Here is an 18306-nt window from a genome sequence, read left to right on the forward strand (position 1 = left end):
AATTTTTTTAGACAAGAACAGGAAAATTAATAAATGTCAGGACTTTTGAATGAGTCACGACAATCTGGCATCCATAGAGAATGCGAGATTCTGGAAGAACAAATCGATAACTTTTAACTTTTGAAAAGAGACTTTAAAGACAAACTAGGGATCTCACGCGAGATGTGTCCCTACTTTGAATCTGGAATTTCATGTAAAGAGAAGATTGGGTTGATAAAGGTCACCTTTGAAACTTGAAGTTGAATGAAAATTTTGATAATATTGAACTATTTCAAAAGTTGCCTTTGTTTCCAATCCAAGGTTACTTAATTGAAATAAATTGTAAGACACAAGAATGACTAAATCAAAAACATGCCCCAGTTTTCTCTGGGGATTGTAATTTGAAACATTAGGAAGACCGAATCCTTATATAGGATTGCCTACGTATCTTGCTGGAACAAGAAATCAGGTCTGACGTAGTTCGAACCTAAAACTTAAAGGAATTTTTTTTTAAAGAATGAAAATAGAATTGCCGACGAGAGATTTGAAAAATGAAGAAAGAAAACTTTTCAGATAAAATATAGGATAAAATCAGTTTGGATTGGTTCCTTGGTGTCAAGAATCCTTCATAATAAAATTCTTGGATAAGGACTAGTGTGTGTCCTTTGTCTGGTGAATGTCTGGGCAGATCTTTTAAAAATTGAAAGGATCTCTTGAAATTTCGACTCCAACTTTGATGACACCTGCAAAGCTCAGATGTAATTAGTAGCAAAAATTATCAAAGTAAAAGATAAGTTCTCAAATGAAGTTTTTTCAGCTTATATTGGTTTGAATAACGCTTTATGATCATCACCCTTGCGCCAAGCTTCCCATCTGGTAAAAATATAAAATGTATAAGTCACAGTGAATTGAAATGAAAATTTTAAAAGATAAGCAAGAGTAGAAATCATCTGAGTCATGATGAGGCCAATATGGGTCTAATGCTGTGTTGTAACTTTATAATTCCTCCATCCAAAGAAAAAATTTTAGTTTTGAGAGACTGATTTGTGTTGGCTTTGTCTTTCCATCCTGTTGCTCTTTTGCCTTCAGGATTACAAACTTGTTTGGTCTTGAAATGCCGCTTGATGGAATTTTTGAGGACCTCCTCAAAAAAAAAATCTGCCCCGGTTTAAAACATAAAATAAATTTCAAACTTTCTGTAGTTTTCAACTGAATTTTTGAGTGAATCTCAAAAATTTTGCCCCAGTTTCAACTCTGAAGTGATCCTTGATTCTTGACTAAATAAACTTCTCATCCTGATGAATTTTGAGATCCTCTCAAAATCTGCCCCAGTTTTCATTATAAAGAGAAATGAAAAACTTACGGGGAACATGATCGAGCCGGTGTGGCGCCTACATATCCCGTTGAGCAGGAATCAGGTCAAACGTAGTTCAAACTCTTGAGGATTAACAGGACTAGAAGAAATTTAACCAAGAAAATGACCGACGCCAACATAGGCCGCCTACGTATCTCATTCTTGAGAATTCAGTTCAAACGTAGTTCGAATAATAAGAAAACACTTAAAGGGATAAAGGGGTGACCAAAGTCGACATAGGCCGCCTACGTATCTCATTCTTGAGAATTCAGGTCAAACTTAGTTCATTACAAGTGAAAGATACTTAAAAGGGAAATCTAAACCAAACAAATGATTACAAAGTAATAAAGTGATAAAAGTGCGATTACAGAGAAATAAAATAACAAACTCTAATTGCAAGACTAAAAGCTGCCAAAAGTGCGACCTTCAGGAAAGTTGCCTCTTCTTTGCAACTGGTCATGTCAACCACTACTCCTTATGCTTGGGTAACGGATTGGTATTCACATTCGATGGAGCTTGAGCGACTATTACCACCTCATTGTCAATTAGATCTTGAATTTTGTGTTGGAGAGTGATACACTTTTCGGTATCATGACCAACAACCCCTGAATGATAAGCACAACGCTTACTTGGATCATACCACTCGGCTGAAGTATTCACAGTCTTGGCTTCCACTGGATGAAGTATTCCTGCCTCTTTCAGTCTATCAAGAAGTTGACTCCTTTTCTCGCTCGATTGAGTGAAGACTCTAGCAAGTTTTTTCTCAAAATTAGGATGAGGTGCATTGTTTCGCGGATTTTGCATTGGCCGTGGAGAACGAAATGTTGCTTGATTGTTGCAAACATAGTATTTTGAATTAGGATAGCCTGGAGGTGGTTGATGGTTATATGATGCAGCTCCTCGGGTCGTTATCATCATAACTTCTTTATCCTTTTTCTTTCCAAAAGGACTAGTTTGATAGGTTCTATTAGCAAATTGAGATGAGGCGTAACTCCTTATTCTGCCAGTTTTGAGACCATCTTCGATCATTTCTCCAGCCTTAATAACTTCAGCAAATATTTTTCCACCCATAGTCACCATTCACTCATAGTATTCCGATTCTTGTGCTTGAATGAAGTAAGTAATCATTTCCGATTCCTCCATAGGTGGATGCACTCTGGCAGCTTCTTCTCTCCAACGAATGGCATATTCTCGAAAGCATTCAGTTGACTTGGGTTTCATCTTGGTAATAGAAATTCTATCGGGAGCAATTTTTACATGAAACTTGTAGTGATCCACAAAAGCATTCGCCAGATCATCCCAAGTACGCCATTTGGTTACATCTTGCTTAGAGTACCACTCCAATGCTTTTCCAGTTAGGCTTTGATTGAAACACTTGATTCTTATCCCTTCGTTGTTTCCAACGCCAACCAACTTTTCACAGTAAATTTTCAAGTGAAAGAATGGATTTCCTGATCCACTAAACTTCTCAAACTTTGGAATCTTGTAACCGGGTGGCAACTCAACCTCAGGAAATGTGCACAGTTCTTCGTATCTAACACTCTGGCTACTATCGAACCCACGAAGACCGCTCAAAGCATCCTCCAAACTTTTCATCTTCTTATTCATCATTTCAGCATCAATTGATTTTCTGTCCCCCTCAATTTGAATATAGTGATTAACATCTGGGCGATGAAACTCTTGAGCCTTGGTAACGGGTGGAGCAGTGACATAAGTGTACACTGGTGGAGTGTGATGTGTTACCATTGGAGCTTTTGTGGGAGCAAATGTGTATACAAGAGGAGTATCCTGAGTTGAATTAGTGGGTGATGCACTTTGAGTTTGTTGAAAGGTGGCAAAGTGATCTCCTTGATGAAACTCACTCGAAGTAGGATATACGGGTGGCATGGGCCCCCTTTTGCGAGCATCAGATGGTTGATTCGGAGAAGCAGCTTGGTATTGAGCTACCAGGAGATTCAGCGCACCAATTTATCGCTCTAGACGAGCAATGACCTCCATAGGTGATTCTGCTGCTACCGTGGCACTAAGATCAGCCGCGATCGATAGAGTAGGGATCATTTCGGTTGAAGCAACATTGTGAATAGTGGGATCCATTTTTGAACGAGTCCTTTTAGTAGTCCAAGTAAGAAGTGAAGAGTCTGTAGAGATTCCCTTGACCTTAGACCGTGTAAAATATGAATGTTCTGCAAGCAGATACTTTGGTGAAGTGAGCATGTTTGGTTACCAACGCAAATCAGTCTCTCCTTCTGAAACAACTCAAAATACGAAAGTCAGTCCATTAATCATAATAATCAACCAAAGTAACACATAAAGCAAATAACATGTGTTTTGTTTTAAACAAACTAGTCCAAAATTCGATGAAGATGAGTTTCTAGAAAATTATTAAATGGAAAAAATGTTTATTGTGAACTAAAATTTTAACGAAGGAAAAGGGTTTGGTTCAATTGGAAATCTCTTTCGGAAAAATAAAAGTGTATTGGTAATCGCTTGAAATTGGAGGAATGTTTAGTTACACCGGCTAGTAGGTGTGGAAAATAATTTTCAAGAAATAACGAGGTCAACGTGAATTGGAATGATGACTTGATAATTTTTGAATGTTCTAGAGTAACTTTGAACGTATTTTGGTAATGGAGTTATAGTATTTTTGAAGGTTTGAAAATTGGATTGATGTTCTAAAACATTGGAATAGAATGATGGACCAATTATGTTTAAAGCAAAACATATGTATATAAACACACAGGTCAAACAAACACAAATGAAACAAAATTTGTAATAATTAACACAAACAATATACAACGCCTCCTAACATACATGTGACCTTTTAAGCCAAAGGTAAGCCTAACGTTTGAAGGATATGTATATCATTTTTAAATCGTTCCATTGCCCAAAAATATTTATACAAAACTTATAAATAAAATAAATTGGGATGCACAATAGAGGAAAGAAAAATAAATATGAGTCCCACGTAGGGGTACAATGATAACTAAGTTAAGCTTTCATATGAACCTTCATTCCCGAACTTCTTGATGCTTTTGAATTACTTCTTGATGAGGAGTATCTTCATTTGAATTAAACAAAGAAACTACCTAATAAAACAAAATTAAAAAAAAACCCGACCCAAAAGGACAATGTTACTTACAAATCAACATACATATCCTTCAAATTTAACAAATAATCGGATGATCGCCTTAGTTGACCGCGGGTCAATTAGACTCAAGGTGGTCTTCTAATGGACTCAATACGCCTTGGGTATTGAATCATCTTAGGTTAATGCACCTAAAAGGGTCTTGGTTGAGCTCTAACTTAGTTAACTAAGAGTGTCTTTTGAAGGAACGGGGCCTAAGCGGAAAACTTAGGTTGAAATTCACGATAACCATTGGACACATGACGAACCAATAAATTATCGATCATTCCGAAAAAGATTGAGAATAAAAATTCTGGCTGCGGTTCCGCAAACCATTCTTTAATATACTAACATATAATATCAGAAGATGCCATGAATGCAAAATAACAGTTAATAGTCAAAATTTAAATACATAATCGCATCAAATAACAATAAATTAAATAATAATTAGCCAAACAATAAAATCCTTTTGGTTAGAAAATAGATGAATCCCCAACGGAGTCGCCATTTCTGTTACGACCCGATTTCGAAAACTAAAAGGTTTCGAAGCCAATTTCGCAACTTTGGCCAATTTTTGGAAAATGTTTAATTTTAGGAAGTCGCCACTTAATCTTTTAGGAAAAATTAAGAAAACCAAATAAATTAAAATGAAGTTTAAAAGAAAACATAAAATCAGAGTTTTGGGTAAGGGTTCAAATAATTCTCTAAGGAAGGGTTTAGGCATCTTAGAAAATCCGCTAACACGCGGTTGACCGACGAATTTCAAAGTTGGCTAATTTTAAGAAAAAAAATATGTGAATACTTAAAAAATCTTATTTATTTATTTATTTATTTCAGACTACTCAAAACTTCTTGTGGAAAACTTAAATATAAATCTGTGATAGTTCTAAAAGTCTCGAGATTTATCTTGAAACTTCTATCCACATTTAAATTTTGAATCATATATAATTCATTCAAACTTAAAACATGGAATAGATAACCTTGTTTAATAACTATGAAAGGATATAAAGGAAATCCTCAAGTCATCCTACAAAGTTAGAAGATACCTAAAACATATTTTGAGAAACTTCATCAATTTTATCCTATTCAAAAATTTGAACTAAATAGTTAGTTCAAACTCGTAAACATGGATTCAAAGCTTTCTAATAACTATGAAAGAACATAAAAATTTCATAACTTATTCTAATAAGCTTAAGCTATTTAAACTTAAACCAAGTTTCAAATTTGAAGACTTGGAGTAAAAATCTCTCCGGGAATTCACCTAAATTAATAAAGGGGTAGATGTAAGAACACAAAGTCACAATATGTAATGAAAGCAAAGTGTGAATGAAATTTGAACATCAAGTCCATTTGTCGCTACCGCCGCCCGTATTAGGACCTTTTTAAGTCCAAAAAGTTTCCAGTTCTAGTCCCATAAGGAACTGCTTCTACTGCTGCTGGTTTTGTAGGATTTTCACCCAATTTTGCTCTTCGGTTTCGACTTTTTAAGGCTGTTGCTGCTGCATTTTTTTGGTGTTTAAACCCAATAACATGACTCCATTTCACAACTCCGAAGAAGATCAACTCAAGAAAAGGAATAATGAAAGAGAAGGGAGTCCCGATGGACTTAAATAAGATAGAAGTACATGCACAGAATGAAATAAAAATTAGCAGCTGATCAAAAAACATTTCAGAAATATTCTGCAAGTTATTTGGATGAAAAGAATAATCAAATCATCTAGCTTAGTGACAATAATATGTCAAATCTCATAGGTGAACCACTTCAAATGGGCATGGAATTTTCAAAGGAAGATAAACATGGATATACCAAACCCCACAACTTTAACCACACATATCAAATAGACACATAATAATCTAAAGTTCAATCACAGAGCTTAAATCCACTCCTAAGATAATAGACAAATTGCTATGCATTAAGTTAAATATCTTAAGATATGCACTATGGAAGTGTATTATAGAAGAGAATTGATAAGTAACAATACAAATATGTATTTTCAATAAAAGAGAAACTAGTAATTTTAAAGGTACATGAACATTAAAAAATGGCCATCCTCATTAATACGAAATGATAAAGCATTAGCAGCAATACTAACACGATTTATACAAAAAAGGGACAATTCCTATGTTCAAGGCTATAATCAGATATATGTATATAAAGAAAAACTAGCTCAATAAATCCTAATTTATTACTAACTAGAAAGCCTACATTTTAGTCAAGAAACACATAAGTGAAACATGAAGAAACAAAGACATGAAATTGGAAGATTATTGGAAAAACATCTAGGAAAATAAGTAAAACAGTAGTAACAAAATAAACATTATTAACTACTAAAAGATCAAACCAAAGTCTAACACATGACTACTAAAACAAAGCTAAGCATATATAATAAACAAAAAAGCATAAAAGAGCTAGGAATTAAATAAAACAAGGCTAAGAAAAAATTTATCTGGTTCTGGGCAGCGAACCGGAACTACGAGTTTGAACGAGACGACTCCACCTCCTCAGCTCGAAAAATCACAAAACACTTTGAAAATTTTTAACTATGGGAATAAATAATTCTCTAAATTTTATGAGTATTGTTTGTCTTCCCTCCCCTTCTAAAATATTGAATGAAGTGGGTTTATATAGAGACCCAAAAATCCTCAAAAGGGATAAAATGTCGATGTGGGACTATTGAAAATTGAAAATTGTTTGAGAAATAATGTGGGAAAGGTAGATTTTTTTAAATTTTTATTTTATAGATAAAATCAATTATTTTCATTTGTTTAAGATCTAAGAAGCTTATAAAATTTAATCAAATCGTGGAGGGTCAAAATTGGGTGTCAACATTGGGTAACTTACTGTAAAATTTCTTCCTTTAGTTCAATATTATGGAAATCCTTCTTTAAGTGTTAATTGATGTTTCTTATGTTTTTTTGCTTCCATATTCATGAATGTTATAATTATCTGGTATTAATGCTTATTTTAATCAAATGTCCCTTTTTACATGATTTTGAATATGCCATACTTAGTACATTATTTTATACTAACCCCATACTTTTATATATCTATAAGTAAAGGTTTTTTGAAGCTTTTGAAGGTTTGAAGGTGAAGACTTGAAAAAGTTTCTTTCAAGACAAAGTATGCCTCATATATTCGAGGGTATTGTTCTTTTCGTAGTTTCTTTATTTATAAAATTATCATGTATTCACTTTTAATGTAAAGGGTCGTGTCCTTAAGAAATTATGTCGTGTCTTTAAGTTTTCTTGGGACGATGAGATTCTCGAAGTATTGATGAAAGACTTCCTTTATTAAATTATTCGTAAAAAGTTTTAAATTCCGCACTACTTTTTATTTCTTATGTAATGAACGATAGTTAAAGAGCTTGTACTAGGCCCCAAAGAGTCAAGTACACCTTGTCACAATCCGAGGGTTATCCCCAGCTTCTAGTGGGTGCTTGAGGTTCGTGATATACATAACATCAGTTCTTTACTTCATAAGGGTCTCCAATCATATCCTTTCTTGAAGTCATCTAGTGCAATGTATAGGTAGGGTCCATAGTCCTCCTATACTAAGTACACTTCTCAAGGAATTTATATTAGAGCTCATATTCTTCCGTTAATTAATTATTAAACTTTAGGAGATATAGCCATAACTGTCATAGACCGTATGAGAGCTACATGGAATTCAATGTTCTACTACTATACCAAAAAGTGAGGGTTAAAACTTGCCGAAGGTGCAACTATTCGTACATAGCTATTCTAGGTGGATCCACTAAGCTAGAGTTCTATATGGGAACATATTTAAGGACCAAGGAGATTGCATCTAGAAACCTTGACTAACCAAGCATGAAGGTTTCGATCTCATGATACACATCTAGTTTGGGAACCCAGAATTACTAACGTAAAGGTTCTCTTGTGGGAAGACGAACATACTAGACGCCAAGCTCCCACTCTCATTTTTCATGTTCACTCCATTTTAATCAATAACTCCATTTTTAATCATCATTAAGCCTTTAGATAACATAAGTTCATAAAGAATAGGGCTAAGGGACTTACACCCTCATATATCATATAGCCCTTAAGTATATAGGGTGAGAATTCTACATTCACCATAGAACCTACATAATGTGAGAATGTCCTTTGACATAATCATATCATATTCATGCATGCATGTGTGTATGCAATTATATGTGAGATCTACCTTCACATAAACACATTTATGAATGCAAGTTCATAAATTCATTAATGATATAGTTTACATACATATAAATAAGTAATGATGCATAGGAGAACTATCCCTTTCCTTAGTTATCATGAATCAATCCTACTCATAGATATGCATGAAGTGTGTGTGTACATTGGTCAATATAATCACATAATGGCTATCACATAGTATTGAGGAAACCACCCTCTAAAGACCACAACACATGTACAACATTCTTCACGGCTCAAGTCATACATACATATAGAGTATTGAGGATTATAGACTACAAAATCTCACATTTCATAATAGAAGGCAAGTACATATTCAAAAATAGAATATAAGACTCCAAACTTACTATGAGAAATCTTTTTTGTAGGTTTAATGTTTGTAGGGGTCATGCTAAAAGAATATTTATCACCATTATCCATATAGACCACACCTAGCCCTAACATGATCATCACACATATACATATAATATTATCTCCACAGATAGGTCAAACAAGTAATGTAGATGACTATATACATAAAATCACATAACATCAATTCACTTAGACATTTTATTAGAATCAAGGCTAAATCCTTCAACCTCCTAACATAGGAATCATCATATCAGTTAATATTTAATCCAATTCGTTCAAAGCCATGATCATAACACATAAACATGTACAACGATACCATAAGTGGGCATAACAAGAATACAATCTAGGCTAATTAGAAGAAGTAAATCAACCTTCAAAATCTACAAGCTAATGATCATCTTTGATCATTCCTCAAGAATTCATATTCAATTGATATTAAAAGTAATAGCAATAAGCAATTCAATACAATCTAATAAAAATTCTATAAACCTCACGTAAAAATTCTATAAACCTCACATTATTCAATAAAATTGAATTGAAATTCATCATAAACTAAGTAGATAAAAAATATATTCATCATCAGAATGCTTTTGAAATTAATTTTAGAATGAACCCATGTTTAGATTAAAAGATAGGATTTTTTACTTAGAATCATGTTGGAAAAAGCTTTGAAAGGACTCAATAGATGAATGGTAATGAATGGATTAAGGATCACCATATCTTATACATTAAAAAGCCCATGAAAATCTTAGAAGAAAGCTCCAAGAATCCAATACCATAGTTTGTTCTTGAATGGAGGTTTTGGGGGTTTTGGAAGAGAAGAGAACTTTGGGAATTAGATTCTTAATGGGTGTTGGAGTTTTTTCTTGGGAAAGGGTTTAAAAATGTCCTAAAATCAGTTAATAAAACTTCCCCTAAGTTACCAAAGTACCTCAACACGAATTGGGATTCTGAGACATGTCAAAATTACTTTTAAAACGACGCAACCAAATCAGGGAGTAGGCTGCACATCTCGGGGTAGCCTCCTAATTCTACCCCAAATAATTTTTGGGAAAGTTAGGTTCGTTCTAGTTGTTCATCACGAGGACAAGGTCTCATTCTTGCTCCTGCACGCTGCCTTGAGCAGCCTATTGTCCAAGGTTTGGATCCTCCTTGGGACCCTTTACGTGGTCCCGAGGTAGTCGAGCTTGGACGTTTGGACCCTTAATATGTCTATTATGTTACTAGGGTCAACTACACTGCTTCACAGATTCAAACAACACATAAAATCAAGCATAAGATACAAGTAATCACTAGAATGACTAAATACCAACTTCCGATCGTCTTGGACATTTTTGGACGTTTGACCTCCAAATAACTTCAAATAAATATGCGTATTGTTAAAAAAATAATCAAAACATTTTTAACCTTTTTATGAACATGTGAGGCACGAGCTACCTTAGTTCAATTTGAGGATGTGTCACTTCTAGGGGGTGCTCTCGGGTCCTTACATAAATCACCTCTGAATTTGACTCTAAGGTTATATCAAGCCTACATGAAGAACTCCCATAACTTATTAAAAAAATACAAATATAAATGAAGAAGAAACTCCAGTTAATATCCATCATCAATCTCCATCTTCATCTTGAGCTTTAACGCAGTTTCTTGGAGAAACTTTGGGATGGAAAAGGTTTAAATCTAGGTCGTAGGGTCTAAATGAATGTTTTATGACTTAAATAATCTTAAAATATCAATACTCATCTAAAATCACCATCCTACTATTTTATAAGACATTGGTTGATTTTACCAAAAACCCGTCTTAATAGTAAACTGACAAAATAGCAGCACCATCAATGCCCTAGCATCGATGGGCCGTAAGCTTGACGACACCACATCATTTGGGGTTGGTTGGTTATGTATGCAACTACCAAATCTGATGGATACATGGCTTCATCAACTCCACCCATCGACGAGACATCGTCTTATCGACTTGCCATCGTTTGGCGCAGTCGATTTCCACTGCTTGGATGTGTTGAGCTTCAAGTTGGGGCCCTCTTTCTAGGTCCCCTTATGGGTCCTAGGTGGAATCATACCTGTAATTTAGATCCATAAGCATGTATATATAGGTCTTAGGAACATATCCATAAAATTTCAACATCAAACACGCAATGTAGCATCAAATCTCACAAGGACGTCCAAAGACTATCTTTCGAATGTCATCGGACGTTCTTGAATGTTTGACCTCCAAACCTTACCAAAATAAACATTATGAATCTAAAAAATATAGTAAAAAATATAAGTACCTCATAAACACATCATGCACACATAAGCACATGAAAACACATAAGGCACATAGGTGACTAGTCGTCGAACGTCTTGATCGTCCCTTTACGTTTTTCCTTCAAACTTATCCAAATCCTTAGACACTTACTCAAACATCTAGTTAAACAATTTTACAACTTCAAGAGGTCATGTAACAAATATTAGGCCCTAGTTTAACCTAAGTCAATTACGGATGTGCTACATTTTCCCCTACTTGGACAACATTCGTCGAATGACACTTGCTTCATTTTAGACATTATCATGAGATGATTTAATCAATACTATCAGAACATAAACATACAACAAAACCACTTCATATAGGAGAAACATCACTACCACATAAGCAAGAGAGTCACAACAAAACAAGAAGCTAGAAACTATTGTACGACTAATCATGTCATAAGACCCACATTCCTTATTTTATTTAGGAGCAACTTCATTCTCTACACACTATCATTCTCATATACCTCAATTCCAAACACCATACAAATATTTTACACGAAAGAACAGTTTATTCATTTTTACAAAATCTTTATAGTAACTACGGTTTTCCTTAAAGTGAACATGATTCACAATTTAACAAATCAACCCTTACAAAATATCATATAAATGGTCAATAAACCAGTCTCATAAACAATTTATACATGCTCATTTTCGTCTTATTTAAAAAATTAGCAACCTATTCTAGATGCACATGACCCATGAGGAAGATATCATGCATGAAAACTCATTTTCTCCTTTAAAAAGAACTCAACCAAAACATGCATATCATAAGGAGAATGTTTGGAAACTCATTTTTCACAAAAGACTCCAATATAACCCAAGTTACAAATGAACTCTTTGTTCTAGGCTTGAATAACCACATAAGTAAATCTTAAGGGTATTTGACTCACAACAACCATTCTCTTCACCATACTCCACCACTAAGGGGAACCCAATCTAAGGTCAACATAACCATACTAGAATGACTTCTTTTCAACGAACCTCAAATCTTACTAATACCTTCTCACCAATTTCTATCTCATGAAAGCAAAAGAATCTCAAAGTCTAACTATCAAACCACTACACCCCCCCAACCCCTGCTACGAGAAACACACCTTTACTCTTTCTTATCTCACCTCCTTCCTTCCTAAGATCAGATATAAACAACTTTCAAGAAAAATGAGAGTTTCCCAAGAATCATACTGTTTCCTATTCATAAGTGTGGTGCGATTCACAATTATGTGTAAGAATCTACATAGGTGTGGTTAAGTAAGACTAGCCTCATTGTTTACATATAACATTCATAGGTTAGAAATGCGGATTACTCAAAACTTGTCTATCTAACATGAGCTTTGCATAGACCTTTCGCATACACATAATATATTCATATCGAGTATACATAGATCCTTCGTATAAAAAGATTAAATAGTCTTCTAATTTTATTACATATATCGATAACTATATATATATATATATATATATATATATATAAAGATATAACATAGTCTCAATATGGATGTCTCCTCTCATAACAATCTGAAAAAGAGTATCACAATTGGGCATAGCCCATACATGAATGTAATAAAGCCACATATCGGCTATACAATCTTTAGTACTCAAATGAAAATGGAAAGAACTAAAACTCTTATAACTACAAAAATATCAATATTTTAATAGCGGCATTGACCATAAAATTGAGGACCTACACAACTTGGATAAGTGAGATTCCCAAGTCTTCTTTAAAGGTTATCAGAAGCCCTCCTACGACCAGAACCAAAAATGTTTGGGAAAAGGGGGAAATGGGGTTAGCACATCACATGTATTATGTATAGAGTCACGTGCACACACAATATAAAATCATGCTAAAAAGGGAAATTTCATTATAGCATGCTAATTTACTATGAGAAGCATTATGCATATTCATGAACCAATACAAGTCAACAATACATATTCATTAAGTCAAGACCATGTACATCTAAAGACCAAACCTACTAAGTCTAGTTAAATCAATCATTCATACTATCATACTTGAGACATAATAAATACAACTCTATTATCAAGTTATAACATATATAAGAATGAATAAGAATTCATCAATTTATAAGTAAGTAACACCATTACTCATGAATCCTTCTTAAGTCCACTAGTGCAATGACTAAGCAATGCCCCATAACCTCAATAAAGAAAACCTAACAATAACCATAACAAATGGCCAACTTTAAATATCATATCATTTACAGTACATAACATCATACTTTAGCAATAGAGACCAAATACATGTTTATAAGAGTAACCAACATCACATAGTGTCATTACATGTAAGATCATCATATCATATCATTTAAATTTATAAGCATATACATACAAACTAACAACCTCCTAAGGATTCCCTCAAGTAAAACTAATGCAAGGCATATGTAGAGTCACATATCCCTACCTGGGACAAGTCAAACCTTTTTAGCCAACCTAGTTGATTTGTACTTCATTACTTCATTTTAGTTTTGTGAACACTGACCTTGAGTGACATAACCCGTAAGAGCTAAGTGTGGAATCCATTGTTGTAAATTCTTACACTGATGGAAGGTGGTCTACCGAGCAAAGTAGACCCAAGCAATAAATGTAGCTTTCAAGGTGGATCCACTAACTAGTCTTTCTATTGGGGCAACATAGTCAAGGAAGTAGGAGATAGGTATGAAATCTCTACATGCAATTTTGCAGTTGGAGCTTCATCTCATGAGAATCCATAGGGTTAGCGTCCCTTATAGGGGAGTCAACACGACATGTGGAACTATAGGTTGAATCTTCCCCTACGAAAAGTCAACATCTACTATTCTCAAGTTCTCTCGGTGCTAAACTAATGTCCCTGTTTAAATGTATTTATGTCATCCGTTATGATCAAAACTTCATTTAGGTCATAGGCTCGGTCCCTTATATAATCATCATCATAATAGTTCAATAATAATTGCATGAGTATTATTCTTTCATTACAATTCATACATGTGAGGTAGCACATTGACCAAATCACATATTTATAAGGCACATTGGTAAGTTATCACCATCCTTATAACATTTACAACTTAGCCAACCACTCACAATCCATAGTCATGACATTTCAACATCATACAAACCCTACCAATCTTAACATAAGGTGAACTGCAATACAACACCATCACTTAATCACAATTAACCACAATTGAAGTAACAAGTTGTGATCAAAAGACTTACCTTATATCCTTCATAAGCCATCATCAAGGTCATACAAACAACCCACAATTAAACCAAACAATGGGTGTAATATCATTACACAATAGTAACCAATATCATAATAAAGCCAATTCAATCACTACTCAGCAATTCATTAGTAGTTCATAGACTAGGAGTAGAGACTTAGGTCAAATTAATGATCTACTCCACAATCTAGGCAAATTACCGAAGAACTAGCATGATAGGATTATTAAAAATATCAATCTATTCATAATTTTTTATAATAACGACATAGGATAGTAAGTCACATATTAACCAAGCCAATTTCATCAATGCTAGGTAATTCAATTAAAGATCACAACCTGGGGTAAAGGGCTGTAGGACATCTTCTACAAACTATACCAATACATCAAAAAGTAGTACAATTGAATAATAATTCATTTTAACCTACTTATCATATCCAAAAGAAATCGTAAACAAAGCAATTCACAAGATCAATTTCGTATTGATAGAAAACCCACCTGAATTTCATCTTTATGAATTCAATTTGAAGGAACCCTTTGGGGAAAGAGATCCCAAAGGTGAAACGAAACCATATCTTGTTGATTGAGGAATTTTGATTGATAAATTTGAACTTTATCAGACCTATAACCCTTTACCTTGGTCTTCTATGGTGTTCTTCTACTTGGGAGAGAGAAAGAAGAGAGAAGGAAAAGCAATTAAGTTTTGGGAATTATGATGGCTTAGGTTAGTTTATTACGGTTAGGGTCTTTATATAAGTCATTAACTAACTTAATTACACCTCCCTTAACTCTTACGTAATTAATTAATCATATAATTAATTAATTTAAAAAATCATTGTAGGTGCAGCAAAAGGAATCTTTGACACACGAGACCACGACCATGCCCTGTTTGTTAAACGACGGCCAAGAGACCAACTGTCCTTTAGGACCGTCATTTCTAACAAAGACTGTCCAAAACAGGCTTCCAATAAATTTGGAGAAGTGACCATCGACGGTTGCCATTGACGCCCCGGCGATTGGACCACGAGCTGTCGTTGGACGCTTCCTTTTGGAAGCTTTTGCCAAATTATTAGGGTCCTTCTCAAGTGACCTTGGTTTGTTCCTTGGGATTTCATCCCCGGACATTTTGACCATAAACAAACTCTAATATGTTTTAGAAATGTTTTGACAAAATTTCATAATTTTTGGACTCCTAAAACTTAGTCATAGAGGCTAAGGCACACTAGCACCTCTTGAACTAGTTTCCGGACGTCATGGACGTTTTTTAACGTTTTCATTTCCAAATTCCTTCAATGACTTATATGCACGATTTTGGACCTTAAAACAGTGACACAACCCTTAAACAGTCATGTTAGACTTTAGAACACATCTTAGACTTTCGGAGTGTTACATTATCCCTCATTTAGGAATATTCGTCCCCGAATGACACTAAATTCTTTTGGAAGGAAGGAATAGACTCAAGAATAGAATCCCAACCAACAAAAATACATGCGTTACAACATAAATCATGGAATTTACACATAGTAATTAAAAATTTTCAATTGCTACACATAAGGCTCAAAATCATAATATGAGGAATATCCTTCTCACAACAACATGAGTTCAAGATATCATTAACGAGTCAAATATTCCAAAACATAAACTATCAATATGATCAATATAACTTCATAAAGACTCACCATGTAAAAATTAACAACATAATTCAAAACAAGAAGAATTGCAGATTTTCAAGTTTATCAGCACAACTTTGCTGTAATTTACCGTCACATGAGATTGTTTTCAAAACATCACAAAAAATCAAAGAAACTTCAACTTAAGTTATTAATTTAATTATTAGTAAGAACAACTAACCTTCACTAGGTAAGACATAAGGATAACGGGAATTCATGTCGGCCTCCAATGTTGCTCCCTAACTAGGTGGATTCGCTATAACACTTTTATGGAGGTCACCTTTTTGTTCCTCAACCTTTTAACTGGACGATCAAGGATTTAAACCGGAACCTCCTCATAGGAGATGTTATCCTTCACACCAAGACCCTCAATAGGAAGAATAGACTCGGGATCAGCGATACACTTCTTAAGCATAGAAACTAGGAAAATTCGATGAATTGAAGATAATTTACTAGGGAGATTCAACTCATATGCAACCTTACGAACCCTTTGGAAGATTTCATAGAGACCCACATAATGAGTATTTAACTTCCCTTTCATGCTAAACAAACCACCCCTTTCATAGGAGAAATATTCAAGTACATTTTATAACCCTTCTTCAAACTCTATATCTCTTCTCCTATGATCGGCATAAGACTTTTGCCGATTATAGGTTGTTTGCATCCGGTTCCTTATGATAGGACCTTTCTCCAAAGTCTTATAAATCAAATTCGTGACAAGGAACGGAAGACTTGCCAACCTCAAACCACAAAATAGGAGATCTACACCTCTTACTACACAATGCTTTATAAAGTTACATAGATATGGGTAAATGATAACTATTATTATAAGAGAACTGCACCTAAAGGAAATGCTCATACTAACTTACTTTCGAGTCAATGGTACATGCTATACGCATATCTTGAAGAGTTTAAATAGTTCTCTCTGCTTAACCATCCGTTTGGGATTTAGAAGTTGTGCTTAACTTCATTTGACTACCCAAAACTCTTTGAAATAATCTCCAAAACCTAGATGTAAATTGATCACCTCTATCCATTATGATGGACAAAGGATCCCCATGAAGACTCACTATCTTGTCAATATAAATTCTTCCATAATTTTTAGCCGAATAACTACACTTAACGTAATAAAAGTGAGCATATTTGATCATCCTATACACTACCACCGATATATAGTCATATTGCTTCCTAGTTCGACGTGACCCAGTATGAAATCCATGTAGACAACTTGTTACTTCCAAGTAGGAATTTGGATATCTTGTAGTAGACCACTTGACTTTTGATGCTCGGCCTTCACTTTTTGATAATTGGGAAACTTTGCAACAAACTCTGCAATATCCCTTTTTAGGCCATCCCACCAAAAGACATCTCCAAGATCATGGTTCATCTTTGTAGAAGCAGAATGAATGGAGTTATAGGCTCCATGAGCTTACTGAAGGATCCTACTCCTAAAATCATCAACATTAGGCACACACAATCTCCCTTGATACCTAAAAAAACCATCCTATTTGGGGAGAATGACTCTTTCATATTTCCAAGAAGTGATTCTTTCAACTCCTTCAATAACGGATCAAGGTGTTGCTTAGACTTCACCTCAACCACCTATGATGTCTCGAAGTTATGATGTACCACAATACAACCATTTGGAGAACTTTCAATCCAAACCCCTAACGAGCCAACCTATGAACATCATTCACTAGGTTTCTCTTGGCTTCATCCATATGATATGAAATTCCCATGGACAAAAAACATTGAGTGTCTTCTACCAGGTTAGCCTTGCCGGGGTGGTATGCAGTTATTATGTAATAGTATTTCAACAACTATAATCTTCTTGTTTGTAAAAGATTCATCTTTTTTTGAGTGAATACATGTTGAAGACTTTTATGGTTCGTATACACATCAACATGAAACCCATATAGATAATGCCTCTATATATTCAAAGCAAATACCACGAATGCTAACTCAAGGTCATGAGTCGGATAATTCTTCTCATTAACCTTGAGTTTCTTAAAAGAATAGGCTTTTAGTTTTCCATGTTGCATTAGAACAAACACCAAAAAAAGTAGGAATGCATCACAATAAACCACTGAACCCATAGTAACCTCTGGAAGGGTAAGTACAAGA

At 34.4% G+C, this 18306-nt stretch overlaps 1 protein-coding gene across 1 annotated transcript; it reads right to left on the reverse strand.

The window, feature by feature from the left end:
- Positions 1-2413: 2413 nt before the first annotated feature.
- On the reverse strand, positions 2414-15637 carry LOC138338485 (uncharacterized). The gene is made up of 2 exons (XM_069289451.1): positions 15499-15637; positions 2414-3276 (listed from the first exon to the last, which is right to left on the reverse strand). Exons 1-2 carry the CDS (start codon positions 15635-15637, stop codon positions 2414-2416), a joined length of 1002 nt encoding a protein of 333 aa, XP_069145552.1.
- Between the last annotated feature and the right edge of the window lie 2669 nt (positions 15638-18306).

The sequence above is a fragment of the Solanum lycopersicum genome, chromosome 9 (genome assembly GCF_036512215.1).
Source record: "Solanum lycopersicum chromosome 9, SLM_r2.1".
NCBI classification, from domain to species: domain Eukaryota; kingdom Viridiplantae; phylum Streptophyta; class Magnoliopsida; order Solanales; family Solanaceae; genus Solanum; species Solanum lycopersicum.